Raw genomic sequence first — 9,735 nt, 5'->3', positions numbered from 1 at the left:
GATGGTAAGACAACCAGCCTTCTAAAGAAGTAATACCCAGGCAATAATTTATAGTACAATTGGCAATGTTGGGGTCCAATGTTCCCTTAGCAAAGAATTTTTTTTACCAATTATTTAGGGCAACATTTACCACAAAGCCAATGGGTGGCGGGTGGGGAGGAGAACACCTTGATTGAATCCCAAAACTCAAGCTTTTCAGTTAACATTAAAACCACTAACTTTTGCCTTAAGATTGAAATGCTAAAAATCAAAAATATTACAGATCAAGTGTTTGAAAATAACTACATAAAGATGTCTGTTTCCATCAAATCAACAAGTCTAATTTAGACTAATACAGCATTAACCGCTCAAACTTGGATGAACAGTCCTTTTCTACCTTAATGTAGTGTAGGAAGAATAGCACACGTTAAAAGTTTGTTACGAAAATAGAGTTTATTAAAAACATCCCTATTGTTTTTTGAGGAGCTTTCACCGTTACCTTGTCTTAAATTAAAAAAAAAAAAAAAATAGAGAGCACTTCTAATTACGATTTGTAAACTTTTTAAAGTCAAAACTTTTAAAAAGTTACAGCAAAAAGGGTAATATTTATTCATATTTTCAGTATTTTTTTTGTTGTTATTTTGTGACTATTTTTAAATAGAAGGGAAGCAATCAAATTGCTTACAGCTCCCACCAACTACTGCGGGGCTGTGACATAGCAGGAGCAGGTATAATACAGCATCTGTACACCCCAAGCCCTACCCTCCTGTGTTGCTGTCATATCCGACAGATCCCAGTCTCTCTTAACGAGGAGCCTCTGCTGCTGAGCCGGGGTCCTTCTCGGGGTTGACGGATGAGGTAGCCTCAGCAGGTAACTCTTCAGAAGGCTTTGCGACTGCAGGCCCAGGCTCCCCCTTAGGAAGTTCTGAAACAGTGTCTACGTTTCCCGCTTGGCTAATGGGAGGTTCCACGGTCTTGTTACTGCCTGCCCTGTCTGCCACCTCGGGCTTCTCCTTGCCTCGGTTTTCTTCCTTCTCTCTACGAGACTCTCTATCTCTAGAATCTCTCTCTCTGTCTCGATGCCCACTAGAACGTCTATTCCTGTCTTCCAAGTCTCTGTGCCTGTCCCGGTCGGGGCTCCTCCTTCCCCACTCTCTCCTCTCACGGTTACTATTCTCTCGATCATCGTTACGGTTCCCGTACCGTTCCCGGTCATTCTCCACCCTATTTCCAAAGGATCTTCTTCCAAACCTTTCTTGGTCTCTACCTGAATTGAACTGCTGCTGCCTGCTGTCATTTCTGAACGGCTGTGGCTGCTGCTGAGCCGGCGGCGGCTGCTGGGCTGGCGGCGGCTGCTGCGGTGGCGGCTGTGCAGGTGGCTGCTGCTGTTGCTGCTGTTGCTGCTGTGGCGGCGGCTGCCTTCCGTCTCGGTCCTCAGGACCCCCCGGGCCCGGCCCCGGGCCCCCGAGCCCTGGCATCCCGCCAGGCCTGACGAAGGGGCCGTGGGGTGGGAATGGGCCTTTCATTCCATGAGGTGGAGGCATTCCGAAGCCCCCCGGGCCTGGTGGTGGGCCTCGGTGCATCATGTGTGGAGGCATGGGCCGAGGTGGCATCAAGGGAAACCGCTGTAAGTGAGGTGGAGGCATTCCTGGCGGGCGCTGGAGTGGGATCAGGCCAGGTCGGGCACCGAGGAGACCAGTGGACGGGGCCTGGAGCCCAATGACGGGACCTGGTGCAACTCCTTGGGTACCTGATGAGGCAATAAAAATGAGACTGTAAATAAAGCAACACAGAAGACGGCATATTCTATTTTCAGCTGTTTCCTGTGGTGCTTGGAGCAAAATGAAATTCACAATCTTCCAATGTCATACTGTTTGACAGTCTACCCAGGAGAAACTCAATGTGAAGTCCCAGCAACAATCCATGGCAAGCAGTCCTAAAGATACATCATACAGTTATGTACACACACCTACCTAATACAGGTTGAGGTCCAAATACGTCACATAAGGAGACTAATATACCACATTTTGGAAAAAGTATATCAAAACGTCCTTCCGCACAGCCTTGATTAGCAGCTGTTTTACCACTCAAAATGCTTGAGAAACACAATGTACTATGTCCTAATGAGATAAAGAAATGAACTAGCTGAGCCAACTGAAACTTATTTCAGGTGTACTCTTAGAAATTTTTTACTCTAAGTCTTACTTTGACTTTCTATTAGGAAAAAAATGGGGTCAATGACCCAGAAAATCCAGTGAAGAGGGAGGTTTCTTTGAGTCTATGACACTAAAATGCTTTACGTAGTTAACGTGCAGTCATGTGCTCAGTTGCTCAGCCGCTTTGTGACCCCATGGACTATAGCCTGCCAGGCTCCTCTTAGAAGTTTTCAGGCAAGAATACTGGTGGTGGTCCATGAACTGTATAGCCCACTAGGCCCCTCTGTCCATGGGATTTTCCAGTCAAGAATACTGGAGTGGGTTGCCATATCCTTCTCCAGGGGATCTTCCCAACCCATGGATCGAAAACACTAATGCTTGTAAAACAAAGATCAACACAAGAACGGAGAGTTTGTTTTCACAAGTCTCTTTTTAAAGCACAGCATAACATGTAAACTGCTATGCCAAAATGACTGCTGAACTATGCTGAGTGCTCAGCTATTCACCTTCTATTCATTTTCCCAAAGATGGCAAGACTGATAAAAGTTAGTGCTGCTGAAAGTGACAATGACTACCAGTCTTATTTCCTACTTACAGGAGGCATTTTGTTTATGCTTTATTTTAACAGTCAAATTCAACCCATCATGTATGATACAGAAAAGGAGGATTTGTTTCACAACTTAATTAAGTAACAGGTATCATCACCTCTCTCATTTCTCTGCAAATATTAACAATACAACAAGTTACTCGAAAAAGGAAAACGTTCAGGTATTATCAGAAGGTGCCGTCTACTCACATACTGCAGAGATGTCTTTGGCAAGTTGTAGGTTATGACTATCAAGTGGCAATGGTGAGAGAAATGCTTGTGCAACACTGACAGAAAAATAACCTGGAAGTAAACCCAATACTTTTTCATCTTTCCCCCATCCCCAACATCATGTTATTTTATGTTTACAGTTTCAATCACTTCCTCCCACTCACTTTAGCAAACATTTAAGGAAGTCCTACTAAATCCTAACAATAGGTTTTCTGTATACACAATTATTACTAATATGGAAGACAAGAATTTCTACTTCAGTTTTTGCTCCTCCGAACATATGGTCCAATACTACTCTGTCAGACTTAGGAACTAAAAAGAGTGGACTGAAAATGTACGTGTATCAGTTATAACTCTTAACATGAAGTTGTAACTCTTACCACTTTACTTAGAGTACCTTCTTTTAAATGCTTAAAGAGAAACATTTGGTGAAAAAAACCTCACACAGGAGTGACCCTGGACACATGCCTCAGAAATACGGATAATAATACCTGCTTTTTGCTGATATTAAATGGGATAAAACACTTAAGCATGAGCTCAGAGCTTGGCATATCGCTAAGTGCTGCAGTTATTATTCTACACATCTATTTTGACAAATGGTAAATATCTTAACACTAAGTATTTCACTTTGCAAAAACACTATGTTTTGTATTTCTGATCATTAAGATCTTATTAGCCTCTCCTGGTTCCCCAATATCCACCACCGTTTAGAGTCAAGCAGTTTGGTAATTGAAAGAAATTAAGCTTCCATATATCAGGCCTAAGAAAATGTTAATTACCATAATGAAAACCCACAAATGATGAACTGGATGAATGAGGCAAAGACCTCAGCCCTTCATACACTCTTCACACTCTTAAGAAAATCCCAGACAATGAGCATAACACAGAACTTATACTCTACCTCAGAATGATATGAAATTCACAGCAAACTTTCTTGATGCCACTTATTGTACATTTACTGAGACTGGACCATATAGTGAGACAACCTGGCATCTAAGGTTATTTCCTTGCTCCCACTTTTTAAAGAAATCATACAGTACCAACACTTGTGGACTTTAACTCAAAACAAGCAACATAAAGTGTATGTACCCATGTACAGTCTCTTTCAATAGTTAATCATATACAGAAGCACCTAAATAAAATTTTCATTTCCCACCAGCTTTTACTCAAGGAAAAAAATGATAAATGTTTACTCTGTTAAAAGACTTGGTGTGGCACATTCTAGGACCTAACTATAAGCTCAAGGGGCCAATACCAAGTTTTAAATTACACTACAAAAAAAAAATAAATTACACTACAGGGATGGGGAAGGGATTAAAAGTATCTTATTATAACAAAAGAATTAAGTTCAGATGAATCTTTAAGAGGAAACAGACCTTTGCAGGACAATGGGAATACTGACGCCTTCCTCAACTGCCAATTTGACAGCTGCCAAAAGCCAACCTCTATCTTTGTACAGAGATCACATGGGCAATGATTCTTTCTAAACCCATCTCTAGGAACGCATTTCTAAGTTCTTTGTAACATGCATCTGAGGGTACATACAGACGGACTTAACAGGGTTAACTTTTACAGTACATGCATATATATATATATATATATATATGTATATATTAATATTTATTTTGTCAAACCAGGTCTTTAGTTGTGGCATGTGGGATCTAGTACCCTGACCAGGGACTGAACCCCAAGCCCCTGCACTGGGAGAGTGAAGTCTTAGCCACTGGACCACCAGGGAAGTCCCATATAATGAAACCTCCTACAAATAAATTTTTATTTATTTTTAATTTTTGGCCACGACATGAAGCTTTTGGGATCTTAGTTCCCCAACAAGGTATTGAACCAGAGCCCATGGCAGTGAATGCAGGGTCCTAACAACTGGACCACCAGGGAATTCCCCAAAGCATATTTTTATAAAGAAAAAAACCCATTGCCTAATTTATCTATCTAACATATGTGGATATTTAGGATTTACTTAAAATATTATACACTCAAATAATTTTTCTCTTTCATAAATAAGCTGATTTCCCTTTAACCCTTTATGGGCCAACAAAGTACAGACTCCCCTGACAGTATTTCCATAGTTTCAAATGTTGGCCTTCAAAATACACAAGTGGTAGAATTACTGATTTTTTTGCTCATCTGTTGTTGTTCTGCAGTGAACAAAAAAGTACTGCTTTTAATTAAAGTTACATTTGATTAAAAAAATATATCAGGTGGTGTAAGTTCCTGGTAGGGATAACAGCTGAATTTCATTTTCATTAGGAAAGCTGATGTTACACACACACCAGTGGATATGTAGTGAGTTCCCCAGGTCTAAAGGACATTCAACGTAATTATTCATTTTATTTCAAAGTTTGATGTGCAATATACCATGGACAAGTTTTCCAGTTACAAACTTCAAAAAAAAAAAAAAAAAAATTCACCCATACGTATGTTGAACCTCGAAGCTTTTTTTACATTGTTACCACATTTACTGTGCTGGGGATGTTGTTCTTTAGTGGCTGTGTCCCAACCTGTGTCTACCCTGTGGACTGTTGCCTGCCAGGCTCCTCTGTCCATGGGATTTCTCAGGCAAGAAAACTGGAGTGGGTTCCCATTTCGTTCTCCAGGGGAATTTTCCAACCCAGGGATCAAACCTGCATTGGCAGGTGGATTCTTTAACACTCAGCCACCAGGGAAGCATGTGCTGGGGATATAAGGACTAAAATTAATAATCTTTTCCTTCAAACAGAATACAGCCTAGTAGAAACAAATGTTAACTGCTCTAAGAGATGGCACACACTAGGATGGTGACAAAAGTAAAACTGATACAAGTCGGTGTGTGTGAAAATGAGCAGGAGTCCCATGAGATGTCTGAATTAGGTGTCAGCAGAAGACAAAAACATTCAGGCCAACATTAGGAATGAAGAATGTTACGATCAAGAGGATGGCACTGCTGAAAAGGCCTATTAGCAAGCTGAAGCAGTAAAGTGTGCTGTTACTGCAGCAGAATGTCTTCTGAATGAAAATCGAGGAGAGAAGGTGAGGTTTATTATTGAAGCAGCTACAATCTGTACAAATATAAATCGCTATCAATTACAAATTAGAAAAAGAAAAAAAGATGAGATGTGTGAGGCTGAACAAGGTAGGCCGGGGCATCCAGGTCTTCCATGCGTGATAAGGAACTTGGACTGATCTAGAGAGGGGGGAAAACCACACAGGGATTTTTAGCAGGGATGGTCCTATGGTCGTTTTCGGAAGATCCCTCTTTCAGGAAAGCAAGAAGGGGGAGGAGGGAGGATACTAGAGAGTAGTGAGGCTCTTATTTCAAGAATCCAGGGGACAGAGGTGAGAGACAACTGAAAGAGGTGCTAGAGAAGGAGGAACATTTAAGCTTTTCAACAGCAGGACTGGAAGAATCCAAGAGCTGGAGGAACACAGCTCTCTGCTTTGAACGAGGATGGAGGCATCTGTGCAATGCAGAAATTTAATAACAGAAGCAATTTTTGGAGACAGACGACAAACTTCACATGGTAACACTGAGGGTTGGAGAGGCCTGGGCTACACCTGATGGAAATGTGCTCAAGAGATTGATTAAATGTATAGAGCTCAGAAGATTAAGAGTCATGGTGTTAACTTATCCAGAATATGGATGAAACAAAAAAGGGAGGAATTCAGACCTGGGGAGACAGTACAGTAGATAGAAAACTCCAAATTTTCTAATGCAGCAAGATTTTAAGGCAGACAAATTATTTAAATTCAAGGAGTAGAAGAAACTCGTGCATGTGTGCTAAGTCACTTCAGTCATGTCGGACTCTTTGCGACCCCATGAATTGTAGCCCACCAGGCTCTCCTGTCCATGGAATTCTCCAGGCAAGAATACTGGAGTGGGTTGCCATACCCTCCTCCAGGGGGTCCTGCTGACCCAGAGATCAAACTTGGGTCTCCTGCATTGCAGGTGGATTCTTTACCGTCCAAGCCACTGGGCAAGAAACTCATTGGAGTTTAAATAGCCAAGGGTATTTCCTATGAGTCAAAAAGCCCTCAACTGTTCCACAACTAAAAAACAAGTATCAAGATTAGAGAGATGCCACTGCTTTCTATAGCAAAGATGTTGGTGATCATGGGAAATAAGAAACAAGTATGTTAAAAGGCTAAAGGGGTGGTGTGGGAGGGGAAGGTTGATATGGTTAGAGACCAGTGTGGACCTTGAAATCTCAGAAGAATAAAGCTTGACTTATTTACTGTGGTGGAGACCAGCTGAATGTGTTAGTTGTATTCTTTCACAGATGATGTAAATTTAAGTTGGATTTTTTTTTTTTTTTTTAAAGCAAGGATCTGCTATGTGAAGAAGGAAAGGGGGGAAAGCAAGGGGAGGAAGGGCAGAGGGAACATCTGAAAAGGCCAATCAGCAGAAAGGATGGTTCTTCTGCCTCTTCTCCACCAATCATCATGTCTTTCATTCTACCACAGCCAATGCCTCTGGGAAGTCCTGGACTTTTCATCAGAAGCAACTTCGTTACTTCAAAATTCTCATTTTCAAGTGCCCCAAACAATGGTCAATCCCACTAGGATCATGTTCCCCATGCCCGCAACGTCTTTCCTTTCCTCCTTACCTGTCTTGGGAGTCCATGGTTCTCCCTCACCACGCTGCTCAGAAATTGGTTTTAAATGCAACACTTCTACCTAATCTGCACCTGAATACGGCTGGGCACCACCCCCAACATGCTGACTGGCCTCATTTTGTTTGTAACTACAACCACAAATTCTCCCTTAATCCTGGCCACCAATTCTAATTTCGTGAGTCAATTCACATTCATATGCTTCTAGGTATCTGTTTCAAATGTTCATTTTTCCTTAATTGTCTGCTCTTACCTGGTTGGTTTTATATAGCTTTTGAGAGGTAAAATTCATATAGCCTACAATTCACCCATGTAAAGGGTGTAGTTCAATGTTTTTAAATATATTCAGTTGGGCAACCATCAAAATAAATTTTAGAACAATTTTTATCATCTCAAAAAGAAACCCTGTATTCATTAACTACCATTCCCCATCTCCCCCCAACCTCCAGGCAACCATACATCCCATTTCCTGTCTCTATGGACTCGGCTATTCTGGACATTTCATGTAAGTGGAATCATACAATACACGACCCTCTGTGACTAGATTCTTTGACTTAGCGTATCCTTTCAAGGCCCATCCAAAGTACTTCATTTCATAACCAAGTAATGTTAAATGGAAATAAGTTTTATTTATCCTAGTTGGTATAGCATTAAAAGAAGGCATTTATTAAGACTTTTTCATCCACCCACCTACCACCAAACCTACCCTTTACCTGCACCTGTATCCGTATTGCTCCTTCCGTCTGTGAACATCTGTTTGGAACATGTGTTCCAAAGGCTAAATGAAGCCCCACACTCAAACCCCAAATCTAGGCCCCCCTCTCATCTACCTAAGAATATCAACCTAGCAAATCTTTTTTGCTGCATCAAAAATTTCCCCTCTCCCGGGTTTTCCAGTAAGAACATGCTGGAGTTTTGTCTATCTTTTAGAAATAAAAACAAAAAAACCCTCCCTCACTGTGGATCTCCCTTCAGCTCTCACCCCCATTTTAATGTTCCCCCATATGGCACATCTCCTCAGAGTAGGATGTCCAGAATTACTGTACCATTGCCTCCTCTCTCTCATTCTCTCCTATATATATATATATATATATATATGCCCCCACACACACTTATACAGGCTTTTGAACCCATCACTCCAATAAAACCACGTTTCCCAAAGTCACCCAGAAGCTTTCATTTTGCTAAATCCAGTTGGCAAGTCTCAGCGCTCTTTGACCCAACAATGGCCTCTGGTGGTTGCCGTCTCCCTCCTCCCTAGGATCTTTTCTTTACTCAGCTTCCAGAGTACCTCCCTCTACTGTTTCCTAGCTCCCTGGCTGCGCCTCTGCTGGATGCAACAGCACAGGACAGTGGCTAAAAGCATGGGTGTTGGAACGAGGGGACCTTGAATTCCAGGCACTGCCACTTGGAGCTGTGACCTTGGGCAGGTTATTTCATCTCTTTATGCCTCTTACACTCTATCTACAAAATGGGGATAACTGTGTCGACTTCAAAGAATTGTAAGGCTTAAATGATTGATATACACAAACTCTTAGTTCTCCATACTGTATTTTCAACTGCTAAGTGCTGCAGTATTCCTGGGCTCATCCCTCGCACTACATCCCCTCCCTAGGTAATTTCACGACTGGTGGCTGTAAATGTCGTTTATATTTGCTGACAACACCAGAACTTATCTTTACCAGATGTTTAGCTGACATCTGCACCTAAATGTCAAAACATCCAACATATTTAACTTGACATCCTCACCCTAAACCCACACCTCTTTGAGATTTTCCCATTTCAGGAATGGCGATTACACTACCAAATGCTCAGGTTAAAAAAACAAACAAACAACAAAACGTAGTCATTCTTGGCTCTTCTCTCACGTATGTAAGTTAGGAGAGTCACTTTGAAGGCTCCATCTTCATCCAAAATAGTCCCCTCATTCCACTCTTACCAACTCTTGCAGTTTGCTTTCTCCAGAACTGCCATATACAATCCTTTGAAAAATGGAAACTAGTTCACAACAGTGTTCAAACCTACACTTCCTGTTGCACTCCTGACTGACCCTTGGTAACTAGCTCTGAACTCATCACGGCTGCTCTTATGTTCACCTTGTTCCAGCCCTACAGCCCTCTGTAGTTTGTTCTCAGTCCAGGCTCCCCTTCTGTCTTCTCTAAATGAGATGTTCTTCCTC

The 9,735-nt window shown here is 41.8% G+C and overlaps 1 protein-coding gene across 2 annotated transcripts in view; it reads right to left on the bottom strand.

The window, feature by feature from the left end:
- Positions 1-413: 413 nt before the first annotated feature.
- Positions 414-9,735, bottom strand: part of SCAF4 (SR-related CTD associated factor 4) — a 62,000-nt gene continuing 52,678 nt past the window's right edge. For both annotated transcript variants that reach the window (XM_019957132.2, XM_019957208.2), the window contains exon 20: positions 414-1,729. In XM_019957132.2, the coding sequence (XP_019812691.1) occupies positions 783-1,729 (947 nt within the window). In that variant the 3' untranslated portion in view covers positions 414-782. The remainder of the gene's footprint in view (positions 1,730-9,735) is intronic.

This window comes from Bos indicus, chromosome 1, assembly GCF_029378745.1.
Source record: "Bos indicus isolate NIAB-ARS_2022 breed Sahiwal x Tharparkar chromosome 1, NIAB-ARS_B.indTharparkar_mat_pri_1.0, whole genome shotgun sequence".
Taxonomy (NCBI): Eukaryota; Metazoa; Chordata; class Mammalia; order Artiodactyla; family Bovidae; genus Bos; species Bos indicus.
This window is presented reverse-complemented; position numbering and strand designations above follow the sequence as displayed.